At 42.1% G+C, this 21,009-nt stretch overlaps 1 protein-coding gene and 1 long non-coding RNA gene across 3 annotated transcripts; both read right to left on the bottom strand.

Moving 5' to 3' along the window:
- Positions 1-1,116: 1,116 nt before the first annotated feature.
- On the bottom strand, positions 1,117-15,613 carry LOC131190310 (1-acyl-sn-glycerol-3-phosphate acyltransferase alpha-like). Of its 2 annotated transcripts, XM_058167586.1 has the most exons (6): positions 15,343-15,613; positions 11,199-11,332; positions 9,278-9,453; positions 7,049-7,144; positions 4,791-4,863; positions 1,117-2,664 (listed from the first exon to the last, which is right to left on the bottom strand). In XM_058167586.1, the coding sequence occupies exons 1-6, from the start codon at positions 15,525-15,527 to the stop codon at positions 2,474-2,476; spliced, it is 855 nt and encodes a 284-aa protein (XP_058023569.1). In that variant the 5' UTR covers positions 15,528-15,613; the 3' UTR covers positions 1,117-2,473. The 2 variants fall into 2 exon arrangements, with proteins under 2 accessions (XP_058023569.1, XP_058023570.1); XM_058167587.1 differs by lacking the exon at positions 1,117-2,664 and having other exon boundaries at positions 3,303-4,863.
- A 2,277-nt stretch (positions 15,614-17,890) lies between these two features.
- LOC131190319 (uncharacterized) lies at positions 17,891-21,000 on the bottom strand. The gene is made up of 3 exons (XR_009153286.1): positions 20,824-21,000; positions 20,551-20,721; positions 17,891-19,512 (listed from the first exon to the last, which is right to left on the bottom strand). It is a non-coding gene; the product is annotated as an uncharacterized LOC131190319 (long non-coding RNA).
- Positions 21,001-21,009: the final 9 nt, after the last annotated feature.

Here is a 21,009-nt window from a genome sequence, read left to right as displayed (position 1 = left end):
AGAGTTGGAAGGGACCTTGGGAGTCTTCTAGTCCAACCCCCTGCTTAGGTAGCTAACCCTACACCACTTCAGACAACTTCTTAAAAACTTCCAGTATTGGAGCATTCACAACTTCTGGAGGCAGGTTGTTCCATTGATCAATTGTTCTAACTATCAGGAAATTTCTCCTTAGTTCTAAGTTGCTTCTCTCCTTGATGAGTTTCCACCCATTGCTTCTTGTCCTGCCCTCAGCTGCTTTGGAGAATAGCTTGACTCCCTCTTCTTTGTGGCAGCCCCTGAGATATTGGAACACTGCTATCATGTCTCCCCTAGTCCTTCTTTTCATCAGACTAGACATACCCAGTTCCTGCAACCATTCGTCATATGTTTCAGCCTCCAGCCCCCTAATCATCTTTGTTGCTTTTCTCTGCACTCTTTCTAGAGTCTCAACATTTTTACATCATGGCGACCAAAGCTAAATGCAGTATAATGGAATAATACTAACAGAATAACAGCATTGGAAGGGACCTTGGAGGTCTTCTAGTCCAACTCCCTGCTCAAGCAGGAGACCCTATACCAGTGATGGCTAACATTTTCCGGACTGAGTGCCCAAAGCACGTCTGTGTATGAATGCGCATGCGCACCCCCAAACCTGCAAAATGCAATGCGTGTGCGGCCCCTGTGCATGCACCCTGCCCCGCGCATCCACATGCAGCCCCCCGTACGTGCCCCACCCCCTGTGCATGTGCGGCAGAGACACGTCGACCAGCTGGCTGGCAGGAGGCACATGTGCATGCGCAGCAGAGCTGAACTGGGGCAACTGCTGGCACGCCCACAGAGAGGGTGCTGTGTGCCACCTGAGGCACATGTGCCATAGGTTCGCCATAACGGCCCTATACCATTGCAGACAAATAGTTGTCCACTCTCTTCCTAAAAACCTTCGGTATCGGAACACTAATGCTGATCAAATTAGCAGAAAGCTGCAACACCAAAGCTAGTAGGGGGTACCATTGACAATCTAGAACAGAAAAGAAGTTGTGTTGTGTACAAAGGAAGCATACATATGCACTGAAACTCACAAAGCTGAGCATGGAATTCTATTGAGAGGGTTTGGATACAAATAAAAGGAAAGGGAAATGAAAGTCACGTGAGTTTATTATAAACTGTCTGGACAAGCAAAACATATGGAAGAAGCCTTGAGTGTCCATGGAAGAGGGCAGAACCTGGAAACAATGCTTCTGTTATGCTCCACACTTTAGAATATGCTTTCCACCCACCAGCAAAGATCTGGGTAGATCCCATTTTGCTCCCCTTTCAGAAAATGATGGAAACAACCTTTTTAGATAAGTCTTTGGATATGATTATCCAAACAAAGGATATACCCTTTGTTTCTTATCTGATTAAATTTTACTGATTTTTTTTACAGCACCCATATTTTTCATGAATTGATTTGTAAACTGGTTAGAGAGATATAATTGTGGCAGCATGCCAATATTCAAAGTAAATATATAATATTCCATAATATATGACACTTATTTTAGACTACCTAGGCAAAAAAAGAATAGTTAGTTTTGCTGCAGGATCTGGTCTTCTATTGGGAAAGCCACAATAAGGCAGGGTTAATTGATAAAGTTCCCTCAAACTTTCTTTCCCACCAACATGTACTATCCCTGGAAAACTCAGATGCATTACCCTGCAGTCCCACCACCCCTGGCTGCATTCACACAACTCACTAAACTGAGTTAACAGAAAACAATGGCCACACTGACAAATTTGGCCATTCCCTAAAAGCGATCAACCCCATGACATGATGATTTAAAGCAATGTCCCGGTTTAATGTAAGACTGGGCCTCCCACAACCCATTGCATGGGCCAAAGCAAGTCAGGGAAGCATCCGATGAAATGGTCCTCCTGTGCCATATTTACCTGTGTGCAAAAAATGCTGAGATCTCTGAGGCCACGTTAAGGAGACAGACCTCCGCTCCAGCCTTCGGGAGGATTTGTGAGGCACGTGTTCGGCCTCACAATCAGATTGTGAATTCTTCCTCCCAACCAGCTGTCTCTGGCTCAGGCCGAGCTGTCCCTTTTGTAGCGGAGATGCCGGTTGCTGTGGCAACGGGCGCTCGCCTCACAATGCCTGCTGCCTTCCCCAGTTCTGGCCCCAGTTCTAGCTCTAGAAGTAACGTAGCCAAGAAGCCTGTTTTGGGAACCACAGCCGGCCTACTCAGGTTTGCGCTGCAAATGGAGCTCCCTTTGATTTTAGTTTTCCATCCTTTAAAGTGTATGGGAAAAAGAAGCAGGACTCGAGTCCAAACGAAGAGGAGAGCCACTTTTACGGGCTGCTGAAGGATCTCTCGGCTTTCTCCCAAAGGAAATTGCACTCTTCTCACAAGAAGTCCAGGTCACAGGTTAAGACACACAAGACGGCCACCCATAAATGGGTAGATCCACAAAAAGCCCAAGAAGAAACAATGAAGAGGGGGGTGGAATTGAACTAGTCCCTTAGTAATTGGGGGCTTGTCTGGTGTTCTTCTTTGACCATGCTTGCTTGTTTCCCAGGCTCTGCTGAGATGTCATGGAAGTTGGATAGGATGGCCCCCCACATACGGTCTGTTAAGTCTGGGATATCACCCAGGCCCAATCCTTTGGTCTTCACTGGAGGAAGAATCTGGATGGTGATGTTCCCTTGGAAGAGAGAAAACAAAGAAACCTATTGTAGCATGGCTCATAAAGTATCCAAATGTATTTGTTCTCAGTCATATCTCATCCAGATGACCAGAGTTAAATATCTGGGGTCCCAGCTGGTTTTGTTGTTGTCCGTCAGCAGCCTACGGAGCTGGCAACGGAATCGGACAGCGATGAAGCTGAGGTGTGGACTCCAGAGCCTCCAGAGTCTGATAGTAGTGAGGCAGAGGAACAGGAGGAGCCTGTTCCTAATGCACGCATGAGAAGAGCTGCCAGAAGGCAAGAATAGCTAAAGCAAAGAGGACAACTCCGGAGTAGGGCCAAGAGATGATTGGCCCCTCCAATAAGGCTTAAAACAAGACCAGCAACGGTGCTTCAGTTTGCCAGAAAACAACGTTGTAGCTGCGTTCCTTGCTCCGTTCTCTACTCTGACTTCTGGACATTTATCAGGAAGGGCCTTTGACAGTTTGCCTAATTGGACTCAGGTCTGTGATAACCAAAGAATGTTTGTTTGGAAGGCCTCTGTTTTACTTTGAGTTGCACTCTCTGCGTAAGCTGCTCTTGCCTTCTGGGAGCTCTTCTCATGCATGCATTAGGAACAGGCTCCTCCTGTTCCTCTTCCTCACTAATATCAGACTCTGGAGGCTCTCGAGTCCGCACCTCAGCCTCATCGCTGTCCGATTCCATTGCCAGCTCTGTAGGCTGCTGACGGACCAAAACAGGTTTCTGGAAGGCCTGACCACCCCTAACTTGCACAGGGGGAAAGAACAAGTTGACTTGCGTATTGAGCAACACAAAACAAGAACTATGGTATCTTATCTCTTGACTTTGTAGCTAATGCTACAAAGTACAGGTAGTCCTTGACTTACAACCGCAATGCAGCCTGCCCATTATGGCTGTAAGTCATAACAGTCATGAAATGAATCATCATGTGACTGGACACTTTTTTTGCGGGGCAATAAAGCAAATGCTATGGTTGTTAAGCGAACACCACCATCATTAAGGAAAAACTACAGTTGTTAAGCGAACTCACTGTTTACTATGTGGCATTTTTATTAAAAACTGGAAATAAATACCGATTTTCAGCCTGGCCATCAGAACTCGCATCTGGGACATAAATACCTTTCAGGGGAGGTCCATTGTAATTTTGAACCATCGCTAAACAACCAGTCATAACTCAAGGACTACCTGTCCTTGGAGGTATAGCTTGCATAAATTATAGACTTTCTCTGCCATTCAGAAGTTCTCATGGTAGATTGAGAGAGACCCTAGCTTTTAAGCAAAAGAGGGCAGCCAGTGATACTGGATGTGCCCCAGTATATTTGGGTGGCCTTTAGAATGGGTCACCAACTTTTCGGATCTCAGGGACCACTAAATTCATAATTTTAAATCCTGTGGACCACTAATGCGAATTTTTTAAAAAGATAAATAGTATTAGTGGTATATAAAAAATGCAAATAATTTTTCTGTGGACCACCAAAATTTTCTCATGGACCACCAGTGGTCCACGGACCATCAGTTGGTGACCACTGCTTTAGAACACCATGATTATACTGCTAAAATGTGCAACAGATTAACTGCAGCTCCATTTTTTTGCTTTTTAAAAGAAATCCTCTAATAAAAGTCCCAAAAGTGCTTTTCAAAAGGCAACTGGACTTTCTTGGGGTTTTTTTTTTTCTTTGAAAATATTTTGCTTCTCATCCAGGAAGCTTCTTCAGTTCAATAAAGGGGGAAAGAAAATCCCACCCTGACTGCAAGGCTGAGCATTTTGGCCCTGTCCTTTCCAATGGGGTTAAACCAAGTCCAGAACCATTATCTGCCTCTTGGAGCCTACAGTGCTGTGTGATGAAGGGCTGACCTATTTTTATCCCGGTCACTTGCACTTGTAGGCAGTGGTGGGATTCAGCCAGTTTGCATTACTTCGGGAGAACCGGTTATTAACTTTCTGAGCAGTTTGGTGAACTGGTTGTTGGAAGAAATCATTAGGGCAGAGAACCGGTGGTTAAATTATTTGAATCCCACCACTGCTTGAAGGTTTCCCCTTGAGAGTTGACATGTTGCTACCTATCTGAGGGGGGAAACCCCAGACAAGCATTGACTTAGCTATTCCCAGTGCAACAGAATACCAGATGTGAATTTGTTAGTCTTCATGTCGAAAAATGGTTTGTAGGAGGACATCACCACAGGAATGATTGGCACCTGCAAGGAAAGAAAAACGATCAGAGGGACATTGCGACCATTGCATTGCAAAAGTGGAATCACGAAGCTGACCTCTCTGCCAGGGTGTCGGCAGAGTAAGACATACAGATGGTGGCTGTGTTGGACATAAATACAAGAGGAACTTCAATCCTACCATCACAGCCACCATCTTGGTTTGTTTGACCATATCCTGTGGACACACTGGCGGTTGCTTTTAGGTAGGATTTGGGGTTTGTTTGTTTGTTTGTTTTTTTACATCTGTCTAAAGGAAAACTGAAGAGAAATGACCTATGTGGCCACATCTGTTTAGCAATATGCTATTACTGCAACCTCTGATCAGCGTAGAGTCAGGTTTGACAAATGGAGAAGGCCTTGCTGAGGGGAAATCATCCCAAAGTAGCAGACTGCTGCTACGGCTGCTGCTGTTGCTGTTGCTGCTGCTGTTTGGTTCTCTTTGTAGGGTGTGTAAAAATGGCGCTGGTGGGAAAGTTTGTTGGCCCCAAACGATTCATCTCTCTTTGCTTCCTTGTAAATGAGGGGTTAACTTCAACATCAGTGGTAGAGTTTAAGGTGCCACAAATTTTCCACAGTGGAGTTTTAATTAGGGGGAGGCAGTTAATAAGGAGAAAAGAAAACCCAAAGTCTAATAAACAACCCTGAAACAACCATACATAAGAGGTGTTTCTCAACCTTAGCGACTTGAAGATATGTGGACTTCAACTCCCAGAATTCCTCAGCCAGCTTGTTGACTGAGGAATTCTGGGAGCTGAAATCCACACATTTTCAAATTGCCAAGGTTGAGAAACATTGAAGGAAAAAAAAACCCCTATTTGGGTTGTGTTCACATAAGCAGAGATAGATAAGCATTACAAAATCTTGCAAAACGGAGTGCTTCCCAACTAGCCATGTCCTTTTTCTAGCTACTCTATCCCGGTGTTCTTTTTAAAGCTTTTTTAAAAGTTTAATTTTCTTTCTTTCAGGACCCCTTCCATCTTACAAAAATTAAGTAGGACTCCTTTAAAAAAGCTTCTGTTATGTTACTGACAATTGCCATATTAAAAAATAAAATTGATGTAAAGGCTACCTTTTTCCGTGACTGTTCGATGGGATTTTAATATTCTACTGTTGAATAATGAACGATTGGCAAATAAGTTGGATTTTACAACCCCTGAAATGGACTTGGGGCACCCCAGAGGTCCTAGAAATGTTGGGGGCCCCAAGGTTCTAGGACCTCTAGAAACACTGGTCTGTTCCACTATCCCCATCCCTGCTTGATGCTTTGAGGTGGTTCCTCAGTTTTATTATTCTGTCTTCAGTTGGGTTTTGGACAGTGGTGGGATTGAAATAATTTAACAACCAGTTCTCTGCCCTAATGACCAGCTGGGTAGGCGTGGCTCGGTGGCCATGTGGGTATGGCCAGTGGTGGGATTCAGCCAGTTCGCATCACTTCGGGAGAACCGTTTGTTAACTTTCTGAGCAGTTTGGTGAACTGGTTATTGGAAGAAATCATTAGGGCAGAGAACCGGTTGTTAAATTATTTGAATCCCACCACTGGGTATGGCCAACTCAATGTCACTCATGTCGATGGGCGCTTCGCCTTAGCTGTTACAATGTAATATGGGTTAACAGAAGAGGCAGTTTCTGTAAGCAGGGCAATAAAGATTAGGCTAGAAACAACACCAGAATGTTTCCTTCCTGCCTTCCTTACAGGATTAGCCCCGTAAAGTGGAAAAAACAAAATAAGATTTCTTGCAACAATTGGTTCTCCGAACTGCTTAGAAAGCTAACAACCGGTTTTCCCAAATAGGTGAGAACCGGCTGTATCCCACCACTGGTTTTAGGTGTGGGTGTGTTTTCGCCTTCCCTGGTTAAAGTTGACCCCACATTTTTAATAGCTACATATTAAACTGAAAGAAAATAATTCAGTCTAGCTTTGGGGTGGCATTTTGGGAAAGGAAGATGAAGCAGCTCCCTCCAATCTTGAATTCATCGTATTTAGTAAGGAAATATTCTTTTAAATATGAGGTGCAAAGGGTTTTGTTTTTTACTCTGCTGATTTGGGTGGTAGCTCAGTTGCCAACTGAGTTTCTGCAACTGAATGACTCACAGAAATAGCACTGCTCTCCTATCTGCATTTCTGAGTTAAATAAAGAAATTAAAAAGTGTGGGAATGTCACATTCTTACCTGCGCCTTCACTGCGAGATGGACGGCCTCTCTTTGCAAGGGCTCCAAGGTGGATTCACCCGTTCTGTGGCTTTCAGAAAACACCCATATTCTCAGCTAATTAGACAGGAAAGAACAAGTTTAATAATGAACACATTAGGCCAGGTATGTTCAGACTTCAACTTCCAGAATTCCTCAGCCAGCAACTTGCTCATATTGATAGCTCATACTGGCTGGGGAATTCTGGGAGTTGAAATCCACCACTCTTCAAAGGGCCAAGTTTGGATACCCCTGCATTAGGCCTTTCTTCTTCAGCTAGTTAATACAGTATTGACGAGGGAGTATCTTTGATTCCTGTAACGCACTATTTCTCTCAATTCCATCAGTTCTAATAGCACTTTTCTAAAAGCTAAACTCTACATTCCTGTCATGTGGTATTATTCAAATAGGCCCAGGAAATCAATACAGATAGTCCTCAATTTACAACAGCAATTGGAACCAGAATTTCCATTGCTAAGTAAGGTGATCGAGTGAGTTGCCATGGATTTTACAGCTTTTTTTTTTTTTGTCATAGTTGTTAAGTGAATCATGGCAGTTGTTCATTGAATCGTGCTGCCATTAATGAATTCAGCTCTCTCTATTGACTTTGCTTGTCAGAAGCCAGCTGGGAAGATCGCAAATAATGATCACATGACCCAAGGATGCTGTAACTATTGTAAATAAATGCCAGTTACCATTTAATTTTGACTGTGGGGATGCTACAATGGTCATAGATACGAGGACTGGTCATAAATCCCTTTTTCAGGGCTGTGGTAACTGCAAACAGTCAATAAATAAATTGTTGTAAGTCAAGAACTACCTATTAACAGTTTTATTTTTACAAATCACTTGAAGTGGCAAATATATCCAGCACATAACTTCCTCCTCTTGTTTTCCCAACAGCAACCCTATTGGGCTGAGAGAGGGTGACTGGCCCAAAGCCACCCAAATGGCTTTCATGACTAAGGCAGAACTTGAACTCATGGTTTTCTGATTTTTAGCCTTGGTGCCTTAACCACTACGCCAAACTGACACTTTCTTAAATAGGGCCCTTTCAAGATTGAAGAGATCAGAGGAGGAAGTACCAGGGGTGAAATGTAAAATTTGTTACTACCGGTTCTGTGGGCGTGGCTTGGTGGTGGGGTAATGTGACTAGGTGGGCGTGGCCAACTTTTTAATTCTTTTTACTTTTAAAAGCATTTTTTCTACAACCTCTTCAGCCAAAGAGGTTGTAAAAAAATGCTTTTAAAGGGTTCTGATGATCCCAGCTGAGCTGCACGATCATCAGAGGTTATTTTTTTTTACTTTTAAAAGCATTTTTTTGACCAAAGAAAAAATGCTTTTAAAAGTAAAAAAAAAAAAAACCTCTGATGATCGCATGGCTCAGCTGGGCATGGGCGGGGAGAGGCACGGATTTTTGCTACGGATTTCTCCAAACCACCCGCCACCATCGCTATCGGATTGTACGATCTGGTCCGAACGGGGAGCATTTCACCCCTGGGAAGTCCCTTTTACTGCCAAGATCATATTCTCAACTGGCCCCACTACCATAAACTCTGCATATTAGAAATGATATAAGGACCTACAAATTTACTATATAATTAATCCACAGGGGCTGGGCTAAGTCAGAACCAAGGGACAAGCTAGCAATTAGCACAGAGAAACATACAGGTATCGGAAATAAGCAATAGGATTAATATTCATGCTCTTAGTGTTATTCTTTTTTACCTTGTCCCATTCTTATCCTCCATCAACATATATTATGTGCTGATAGAAGAGTGGATGTTTCCACTTAGCTGCATTTAGGATGTTTGTTTTACTGCATCGTTATGCAAAAGTGCCTTATTCCATAAGTAAACTTTCCATAAAATTGAATGTTTATTGGCCACAAGAGTCTAGTTTCATCCAGTAATTGTGACTGCTACTTACATGGCACAGCCAGTATCCAAATAGCGCCTAACACAGTGTTTCTCTGTGCTAATTCATACTCAGTCAATATCGCACAATATGTAATGCACTGTGTAATATCCGTTGGGCATCTTCTTGGGGAAGGGTATCTTTGGGCTGATAAGAACCATTACTTTCCCCAGGTATTTTTGCCTTGGGCAAAAATAGTAGAGTAGAAGGCCTCCACGGTCCCTTCCAACTCTATGATTCCCATGAATACAGAAAGCAATGTAGTGTTATGTATTGCTGTGCTCTCCTACTCACATGGTCCCGGAGCATGGTGTCTACAGTTGCTGATATTATCTCAACAGCTTCGGCTTCCTTTTTATGGTCAATGAAAATGAAACCACTCAGCCACAGGACAACACCAACAGTAAGCATATACAGGACTTCTTTATTGACGAACAGGGTACATTGCTTGGGCAAGATTTGAAAAATCCCTGAAGTTTTTTGCAGAAGAAGAAAAGGATTAGAAGAAGGTCAAATCTAAAGTTAATTGTTGGTTCTTTCTAATCCCCAGTTCCCCCAATGTGGAACGTAGCCAGGACAGGATTAGCATCAGCTGGAGCAAACAGACCTAGATTCACATCCTTGTTGAATTCAACAATTTCAAAAGATTGATACCCAGCTACAGGAACATTTCTGAGCAATTTTTCCCAAACGTGGAAGATAGTAAAGTGACGAAGGCTGACTTCAGATTCCTCTAAGGAAAAGTGGAATTTCTTGCATATGCTGGCTGTGGGCTTCTGGAAGGAAAGCTATTAGGACAAAGACAGTCTTGTTTCTCAGCACCCTGTTGATTATTTTGTGTCTAGGAAACCATACACGGATTATGGTATGATTATCTAAGGCACTGTTTCTCAATTATGGCAACTCTTAAGATGTGTGGACTTCAACTCCCAGGATTTTGGGAGTTGAAATCCACATATCTTAAGAGTTGCCAAGATTGAGAAACACTTGGCTTCCTACATGGTAAGTGCCTGGTGCTAAGAACTGCAGCAGAGCAGAAGCTCTTAGAAGCTATCCCCCTTCTCCTGACAGAGCCCATCTTTCTCCAGAGAGAAAGGAAAGATCCTTCTGCTTTGTTGTTTACAGATATGGAAAATTGATTCCTGGGAGTTTGTTCTCCAGCTGTTCATGCTTCTTGATCTGGAAAAGGATTAGGAGAGAGTAACCTCCTGCTGTTCTCGCCTGTGAAGCATGAAAAGCCCAGAGACTGCAAAGAACCGGGCCGCAAGGAAAATTAGGCCAAATACTCATACCCGGGTCATGAAATATTAACTCTCCTTTGGAAGAATTCTGAAGCCATTTTATTTTTTACCAGAGATGACTAAAAAGAGTCAGTTGCACAAGTGAATAAAACATTATTTCAGACAAATTCAATCCTATGCTCTTCCCAAATGCTTCGTATTGTCCGTCTTTAAACACGGCAAATAATAATGTTTCAAATATTCCGTGTATTCGCCCATTATTCAAGGTGAGGGGAAATGCAACTAGACCCATCACTACTGTTTACAATCCTGTTATTGCTACTATTTTATTTTTCTGCTTTTAACTTATTTAAGCTGCATGCCACATTTCTACTCTGGCAGGCACACAAACTTCACCTAAACAATGCAAGCAAAATATGAAGAATTAAAAACAAGCACATAATATTTGTTTTCTTTTTACATGTCAGTTTCTATTTACATACTATATATTCCCCATTTTTCCTCTCTTTTATTATCTTTATCTTTATCATCCCTTTATATCTAGTTTTATTCATTTACAATATTTTATACAATTGTCACGTTTTCTTCTCCATCATTTATTCATATTTACTTTTCCTATTCTCTAACCAATTGTACCACTTGGTCCATACTTGATAATATTCTGTCTCTTCCTTTTCTTTTATTTCTTTCGTTAATTTATCCATGTATGTTTGTGTTGTGTTGTTGTAAAATCGATAAAAAAAGCCTTTTTTAAAAAAAATATGAAGAGTTAAAAATACAACATAAAAGGATCAATAAAATAAACACATCTTTTGTGGATCCAGCTTTTGTGCATGAGACTATTTTTCTTTGTGGGATCATCTTTCCTCAAGTTAATCTTACATGGGTAAAGATGGAGACAAGTTATTCCTATTTCAAGACATATTTTCAGGGCCTTTCCAACACAATATGTGCCAAAAGATCAACAAACTCACCAAGCAAGTCCATGGAGCACTGCAGATTAGAGATGACGACATAAGGCCCTTTCAGGTTTAAGTTTGTAGCTCCCTGCACGTTGATCTTAATGCCATAAAGGAGTTTCAAGGGTAGCATGATGAAACGCAGAATTCTGAATCAAAGAATGAGATCAGATTTAGAAACAGTTGGGGAAAAGAAGCCGAGGAAGTTGCTAGAGCAAGTAAGACCTGTCCACAACTGCACTTTTCCATAAAACATGTGCGATCTTCAGCCAGTGACACAATTGTATATACTAAGGCAGGGGTCTGCAAACTTGGCTCTTTTAAGACTTGTGGACTTCAACTCCCAGAGTTGAAGTCCACAAGTCTTAAAAGAACCAAGTTTGCAGACCCCTGTACTAAGGTAGGAGGATAAAAGATAGAAGATAGCTAAATATGAATCATCACATTCATATTTTGCCCTTTCTCAACATCATCTTCCTAACAATCCTATGAAGGAAGCTAGGCTAAATACAAGTGAGATCACCCAGATGACTTTTCTACTGCACAGCCAGAATGTCCTATTTGCCCGATTAGGTCCTTATTGTCTGACACTATATCGCAGTCTTTTCCTCTTTCATTTCTAGCTATAGAACAGTGTTTCTCAACTTTGGCCACTTGAAGATGTGAGGACTTCAACTCCCAGAATTCCCCAGCCAGCTAGCTGTCTTATTTTGCGGGAAACACGGTAAATTAGAACAATTAATGTAGAACAATTAATGAGTGGAACAACTTGCCTGCAGAAGTTGTGAATGCTCCAACACTGAAAATTTTTAAGAAAATGTTGGATAACCATTTGTCTGAAATGATGTTTCCTGCCTGGGTTGGAATAGAAGATCTCCAAGGTCCCTTCTAATTCTGTTGTTGTTGTTGTTGTTGTTGTTGTTGTTGTTATTATAAATTATAGAAAGAACCAGTGTTTCATCTGCTGTAACCTTACATGTTTTCCCTGGGGGGAAAGACATCTTTTGTAGCAAGAACAGATTATAAGGAGGTATTCCAACTATAAGTGCAAACAGCAGATGGTGCGATTGAAGAAACCAATGGACAGCACCTCATCTTTTCTTTACAAGACCCCTCCCCATTTTTTGTTTCTCTCTCTCTCCCTCTTGCTGCAGGTAGCTGCCAGGAAGAACTTGGGTTGCTCTTGTTGGGAGGCTGAACTATCGGGGGATTGCAAGCTGTGGGCCACCATTTGCCCCAGAACAGTGTTTCCTATCGTTGCCAAATTGAAGGTGAATGGACTTCAACTCCCAGAATTCTCATCAATCACTATGCTGGTTGTGGAATTCTGGGAACTGAGGATACATGTGGATTATCAAGGTTGGGAAACCCTGCCCTAGAACTTCAGAGTTGCTTCTTGTGATCTCTACAAATTGTTTTTCTGCTTAACCTCTCGCTTGGACTATTGCAATGCTCTCTACATGGGGCTCCCCTTGAAGAGCACCGGGAGGCTCCAGCTAGTCCAGAACGCGGCTGCGCGGGTAATCGTGGGAGCATCACGTTGCTCCCATATAACACCTATCCTGCGCGGCCTGCACTGGCTGCCGGTAGCCTTCCAGGTGCAATTCAAGGTGCTAGTGCTCACCTTTAAAGCGCTCCATGGCTTAGGACCGGGCTATTTACAAGACCGCCTTCTGCCACCGATACCCTCCCAACAACCTGTGCGCTCCCACAGAGTGGGCCTGCTCTGGGTGCCATCAGCCAAACAGTGTCGGTTGGTGGCCCCCAGGGGGAGAGCCTTCTCTGTGGCAGCACCGACCCTATGGAATGAGTTACCTCCAGGGCTACGCCAACTTCCCAACCTCCGTACCTTCAAGCGGGAACTGAAGACTCTACTATTCAATCGGGCGGGACTAGCCTAAATATTTATTTTATTTTAATATTTATTTTATTTTAATTTTAAATTTAATTTTAAATGTATTAATTTATTTATAATTTTTAAATTTTAAAGGTTTTCTATCGGTCTATGACCATTTTAGTTTAAATTGGCCTGTTAAATATTTCATTTTAAATGTATTTTAAATCTGGGTTTTATATTGTGTATTTATGTGTTTTAAATAAGGCTGTACACCGCCCTGAGTCCTTCGGGAGAAGGGCGGTCTAGAAATCTAATAAATAAATAAATAACCACCTGATTCAGATTGCTAGTCCTTGTACATAGTACTCAAGGACTTCTGCTTTTCTCCTTGTTCTCTTAATGTGGACTAGTGGTAAACCTATTGGAGCTCCCTTATACGGAAACTCATTGGATGACCTCGCACAATTTCAATCACTCAACTGTAGCCTAATCTAACCTAGGATTATGTCTTTGAAAATAAGATCAAGTGGGACCTACAAAGTTTTGAATTTCTGGAGGAAAGGCAGGCTGCAAATTTAACAAGTAAATAAAGCAAGTAAGCAAATAAATAAATCTACTCTTCTCCCTATAATTCTGCTTTTCTGCTTCTATCCTCCTGACTCTATTTGAGCAACTCTCCCTGTTGCTCTGTTTAACACCATATAATCACTGAAAGTTTATCCTAGATTAGTTCAAATAACCAGGACCAGATGGATTACACTACAAGGTTCTAAAGGAACTGACAGATGAGATCTCAGAACCATTAAACTATATCTTTTAAAGATACTGGAGCACCAGGGAACTGCCAGAGGACTGGAAAAGAGCTAATATAGTTCCCATCTTCAAAAAAGGGGAAAAAATAGATCTAGAAAACTACAAACCTATCAGCCTGACCTCAATACCAGGAAAGTTTCTGGAAAAGATAATCAAATAACGAATCAGTGAAGAAAGTAATAACCAAAAGCCAGCATGGGTTTGTCAAAAACAGATCGTGCCAAACTAATCTTCTCTCATTCTTTGACAAAGTGACAAAATTAGTGGACCAGAGGAATGCTGCCGATATAATTTACTTGGATTGCAATAAGGCATTTGATAAAGTAGACCATAACCTGCTACTTGATAAAATAGAAAAATGTGGGTTAGACAGCATCACCACCAGACAGATTGGCTGACCAACCGCATTCAATGTGTAGTCCTCAACGGAACTGTATCCCAACGCTCTGTTTTAGGCCCAGTACTCTTCAACATCTTCATCAATGATTTGGACAAGGGGATAGATGGGGAACTCATCAAATTTGCAGACGACACCAAGCTAGCAGGAATAGCCAAAACTCCAGAAGATAGGCTTAAGATACAGAAGGATCTTGACAGACTTGGGCACTATCTAACAAAATGAAATTCAATGGTGAAAAAAGTAAGGTTCTACATTTAGGCAAGAAAAACAAAATGCACAGGTACAGTATATGTGGTACCTTGCTCAATAGTGGTGACTGTGAGAGGGATCTTGGGAATCCTAGTGGACAATCACTTAAATATGAACTAGCAGAGTGCTTCAGCTGCCAAAAAAGCCAACACAGTTCTAGGCTGCATAAACAGAGGGATAAAATCAAGTTCATGTGAAGTGTTAATACCACTTTATAATATCTTGGTAAGGCCACACTTGGACTGCTACATCCAGTTTTGGTCGCCACGATATAAAAAAGATGTTGAGACTCTAGAAAGAGTGCAGAGAAGAGCAACAAAGAGGATTAGGGGACTGGAGGATAAAATGTATAAAGAACGGTTGCTGGAATTGGGTATGTCTAGTCTGATGAAAAGAAGGACTAGAGGAGACATGATAGCAGTGTTCCAATATCTCAAAGGCTGCCACAAAGAAGAGGGAGTCAAGCTATTCTCCAAAGCACCTGAGGGCACGACAAGAAGCAACGGGTGGAAACTAATCAAGGAGAGAAGCAACTTAGAACCAAGGAGAAATTTCCTGACAGAACAATTAATCAATTAATTAATTAATTGAATTAAACAATTCAAATTAAAATAAAACAATTAATTTTAATTAATTAAAATTGGATAACCATTTGTCTGAATTGGTGTAGGGTATCCTGCCTGGGCAGGGGGTTGGACTAGAAAACCTCCAAGATCCCTTCCAACTCTGTTATTCTATTCTATTCTATTCTATTCTATTCTATTCTATTCTATTCTATTCTATTCTATTCTATTCTATTCTAACTTAAAGTACATGTATGTATGTGTGCGTATCTAATGCCATAGTGCTGTGTGACTTACCTTATATTTGCCACATTCCTTCCACGGAGAGCTAGGACCGGGAGCAGATAAAAGGACCACACAAGTATCCAGCCTTTCAAAAAGCAGATCCTAAAGTAGTATCTGAAGATATTACTAAAATGATAAAGGAGCAGCACCGCTAAGAAGAAGAGGAAAACATTGACTAGGAGTAACGACTGAGCCATGCTCTTTCCTAGGGCAGGACGCTACAGACGCACTAACATCACACATAGCTTACAGTGCTTTGATGGTGTTTAGGGTGTAGTGTGGCTGGGTGTGCAATTTAGCATATATTAAAAAGAACCTGTTCAAGCAAGTACATCACCACAAGGGAGAAGTTTCATTGGTTTTAACAAACACGTGGGAGCCAGGAATGTGCAGAGGTGTATACTTGTAAGCTTACGTTTTGGGACAGAGATAAATGAACCATCTCAGTTAAGGTCAACCGATGAACGCTATCGATTTCAAAAAGATTATGCATGCTTAATACCCTAATTTATCAAGATGAGAAAGAAAAATAATTATTCAGGCCTATTCTTGAATTATCCACATCGTACGTAATAGATATACAATTAGCAAATAAAGGTTTATCACCAGTTAAGGTCTATACAACACACTTATACAAATGTGTACACGAAGCTATACATGTGGCGACACTTGGTTTATTGTGAGTCACTGTATATGCAAGCCAATCCTCCTTACAACGATTACCAAGGGATAAACAACCTGCTTTTCGTAACTCTTGCGATCTGATATGCTAAAGGGAAAAGCAGGTTTAGCCCAGAACTAACAGTGACTTCACAGCCGTGAAATTCCTTGCCTTGTGAGATACAAGTAGTTTTTTTTCTACAGGTATGTTTAGCTCCAAATCTAAGACTTTTCCTTTAGATGCATACTTTCTCTGTGTGATCCGTCTGGGGATCTTAATCTTCATATTCTACTTGAGAGTTTCTCAGAGGCATGTAGTTGACTACAATATACAGTAAATAGGCTTTGACTTACAACCAGTCACTTAGTAATGTTCTTATAACCTACCTGAAAAAGGGAAACTTACAATTTGGATTCTGAGTTCCGACAGTTGAGGTTGCCCCACAATCACAACTGTGTTTTATGAAGCTGTTTTACCTAGCATCCTGTAGCCAACTAACTGTTTTACAACAGTTTTACCAAAAAACGGGACTTCCGGTTTTTGGCAAAACCACACTCACAGTGAGCAATAGGTTTGCATTTATGACCAGTGTTCATTTGCTTAACTGGGAAGCCAAGATGGGGACCCTCAGCCTCTACTCTCAGAATATCAGCACTAGGGTTGGTCTATTCCACAGCTGAATCCTGCGCCCGTTTGTCTTAATAGCTGCCACACCAGCAAGATCGATGCTAGACTAAATGATGCAAGGATTATAAGTGGCTGCATAAAATCTCCTACTTGCTGGCTCCCCATCTTGAATCACATTGCACCACCAGCTCTATGAAGGCATGAAGCTTTAGTGAAGGAGTATGACAAAATTATGAGAAACCCACTTCTTCCTGTGCATGCTAATCTTCCTCATCTATCAATTGGCAGGCTTAAATCCAGGAAGCCCCCTCTGGCCCTCGCTCAACAGCTCTCTAACAACTTTAACATCAACACACAGTGGAAAGCCAAATGGGCTGCTGAAACGCCCGGATACAGGCAGTTACATAGATGACCCTACACAAAAGGTGCCAGGTTTTGACCTTCCCCGTCAGCATTGATCAACTCTGAACAGGATCCGTACCCAACAAGGTGTCTGCCAGGACAAGTAGGGTCTTGTCTCTACTCCTCAGTGTGACTGTGGTGCTCCTTGACAAAATATCCACCACATTATGGATATTGTCCGAATGTCCATCAAGCGCTTTACACCGGCCCAATGTCTGATTTTTTCAACACAGACCATCCTGTCCTTGAATGGCCGGGTGGACTGGACATTAACATCTAAACTACTGTAAATCCATGTATTTGCCATACACTAAATAAATAAATTTGCTTAAATGCTGTAAAAAAAATGTCATAAAATCAAGCTGGTCCCATGACTGATCCAATTTACGACCATTATGACTGCAGGCAGGCTCCATTACGGTTGTAACTCAAGGACTACCTGTAGCTAGAGACTACCTGGACAGAAGGCAGAGGAGCGAGGAAATCAGAGCTTTCTAGCATCAAGCCTGGCAAGTCCCACCTCCGCTGAGAACAAACTTACTATGTATTTTCATCACACTTTCCACCAGTTTTATTGAGAATGTGGTGTAATCAACTTGCTTGAGGAATGCATTGGCTCCATACTGTAACTATACGTTTTCCTTCACATTCCACAATGTGTTCTCTCATCATTTACTCCAAAACCAGCAAAAGGACATTGTTGGCATCCTGCATGCCATTTTACCAGGGAATATCAGTTAAGGATTGGTAAGTTTTGTATTGTAGGAGGAGGACCATACCAGGGGTGAAATCCAGCAGGTTCTGAACGGGTAGCAGACATTTTGAGCAGTTCAGACAACCGGTAGCGGACATTTTGAGTAGTTCGGAGAACCAGCAAATACCACCTCTGACTGGCCCCAGAGTGGGCTGGGAATGGGGATTTTGCAATATCCTTCCCCTGAAGTAGGGAGGGAATGGGCATTTTGTAGTATCCTTCCCCTGGAGTGGGATGGGAATGGAGATTTTGCAGTATCCTTCCCCTGCCATGCCCACCAAGCCACACCCACAGAACCGGTAGTAAAACAAACTGGATTGCACCATTGGACCATACTAATCCACGGTAGCCAAAAATCAGAAGTATTCCAGTAGAAACTTTTCAGATGAAATTATTTCATGAAAAGGGTAAAGGTTCTGGTGTATTTTCTATGGAGATTCTCAGTTATCCAGGTCATGGTTGCTCAAAGCTGCTTTTTCAAGAGGTAACTGGACTTTTTTTGTCTTCCTTTCGAATACATTTTGCTTCATTTGCACTACTCAGGTGGCCCTGAGGACAGATAAAACCTCCATGTGGCCCCAACTCTCTAAAAAGATGCAAATGACCAGCCCTCTGCAAGGAATATAAATCCTTCCATTCCCCACTATCCAGTCAAGAGCTGAAGAAGCTTCTTGGATGAGAAGTGAAATGTCCTCAAAGAAAAACAAGAAAGTCCAGTTGCCTCTTGAAAAAGCACCTTTGGGCCGTTCTGGTGTATTAATTGTTTTGCTGATTCTTCTGTGAGTTATTAAATATGGCAAAATTCTTTAGGAGGCTGATTTTAAAAAAGCTAAGTGTTCATGGATTTAAATATTAATGGGATTGTGTAGAAATTAACAGGAAGGAATGCACAATTCATGTTATTTTCTTGCTTTATGATCCTGCCAAATTTTAAATTGAAGAAAGGATGTTCTTTCCCTTTATTTATTAATCTAGATGTTAGTGTTTTTTTTGCTTCCTGGAATTCCAAAATTCTTCTTTTTTGTTTGTTTGTTTTTCAAATCTTCGCATTTTAAAAATGTTATAAAAATGCATAATAGCAATATTTATTTAACTGAATACAAAAAAAGATGATTTTTTTACTTGATACAAAGAGTCTTGACTGGAATAATTTCCAATAATTTCAAATTGTGTACAGCAATTTACAACCATTCGTTTAGGGATCGTTCAGAGTTACAATGGCGCTCAAAAAAGCGATTTACAACTGTTCTTCTCACTTACAACTGTCAAGGCCGCCTCATGATCCTGTGATCAAAATGTGGGAACTTGGCAACCAGTGTGGATTTACAACAGTCGCAGCATCCTGGGATCGTGGGATCACCATTTCTGACCTTCCCAACTGGCTTCCGACAAACAATGTCAGTGAGGGAAGACAGATGATTCACTTAAGAACTATGCCTATGTTGTGTGTGCATCTATGTATATCGAGAGTATTTAAACTTGTTGGCTTCTGATGATGATGACAACTATGAACCAGAAAATGTGGCCGATTTTCCCATCATAGAAGTGAAGACAAGGCACATGAGATGGTTTGCTAAACATACACTAGAGGGCGCTGGGCCTCAGTCTCTAGCCTGGGCAACTGCCAGCCCCAAATTGTCCCATTTTTTTTTTTCGGTCTTGCAGAACCAGATGTTGTGTTCTCTGCCTCCCGAGAGCATCTTCCTCTGGTTTCCCCTTTTACAAAATGCACCATAATCTGCAGCACCAAAATGAAGACAAAACAAGAAAGGCAGAAGTGAGAGGACATCAAAGAAGAAAGAGACTGCCACAGTATGAGACACACAGGTGAAGATTTTAAGTCTTAGAAACTTAAAAGCAGTTTTGGATGTGTTGAACTGGCAGCACTTCTCACAAAAGCTCCTGAGGCTTAGTTTGGTGAGAGTGCTTAGAATTCACTCAGACAGGGAATTGCTAAACTACACCAAGAGGTTCCCTTACTGTAGCACTGCTCGTGCTCATAGACGCTGTTGGGACTTGTAGTTTAGCACCTTCTGGAAAGCAATAGGTTTCCAATCTTTGCTCTTCAGGATTCCCAAATCTTTGCAAAGAATTGAAGATTTGGCCTGAGCGGCATGCACCACAGGATGAGGTAGGTCCATGCAGGTCAAAAAAGTCAAGATGGTGGTCGCCACCAAACTGAAGCCCTGTTCCTTTTTTAGCGGTGTTGCAATGCACATAAGCAATAGCACTAGATTTATATACCGCTCCACAGTACTTTACAGCAGGGATCTCCAACCTCAGCCTCTCCAACCTCAGCCAGCTGAGCAAAGCTGGCTGAGGAATTCTGGGAGTTGAAGTCCACGAGTTTTAAAGTTGCCAAGGTTGGAGACCCCTGCTTTACAGTACTCTCTGAGTGACTTATAACATCAGCATATTGCCCCCAACAATTCTGAGTCCTCATTTAACTGACTTCAGAGGGATGGAAGGCTGAGTCGACCTTGAGCCGGTCAGGATTGAACTCCTGACAGAGTGGGCAGAGTTTGCCTGAAATACTGCATTCTAACCTCTCATCAGCACAGCTTATAGAAATGGGTGGAGCTTTCATTCTGTGGTCATGTCTACCATCATCATTTTTATGACTCTCCCTGCAGGCACCTTCTGTGGGTGGAAGAATTGACTACGCAGGAATGTAGTGAAAAGATATTCAGACTCTTCCCACCACCACACACACAACACCATGCACACAGTAGGGCAGAAGCTCATATGTCCAAGAAAGAAAGAAAAAACTCCTTACCCAGTTTTTCCTCCGATGTTTTCCTCCGATGTTTTCCAATTGCATGGAGTTTCTCGTATCAAGCAGCCTCAAAAATGCGACTCCTTGCCATGAATTCCGCCAAGGGACAGGATGTTGTACCCTACTGCGATTCATTCCTTCTTGTCTTGCCAGATGTGTAGACAAGGTTGGCTAGAAAGGCAGGAATGAGCACTCAATACTCTGGGGTACCTTGGTCACTCAGACATCATCGGGCAGCTGCTAATATCCCCCTCCCAACCAGTCAAGGCTTACCAGCATTCTTTCTATTGCAGCTGCCAACTTCCTCTTCCAGCCAAGCTGGTATCCAGGGTGGTTCTAGCCCTGGTGGGAAGACGGAGAGTTTGATACTGTCTCACAATGATGCAGAAGGCAGGAAGAAGGAAAGGGACGAGCCCCTTCGTTGTACAGCCCTGGAGCAACCTGCTTCACTGATGCATG

This window comes from Ahaetulla prasina, chromosome 2 (assembly GCF_028640845.1).
Source record: "Ahaetulla prasina isolate Xishuangbanna chromosome 2, ASM2864084v1, whole genome shotgun sequence".
NCBI lineage: Eukaryota > Metazoa > Chordata > Lepidosauria > Squamata > Colubridae > Ahaetulla > Ahaetulla prasina.
This window is presented reverse-complemented; position numbering and strand designations above follow the sequence as displayed.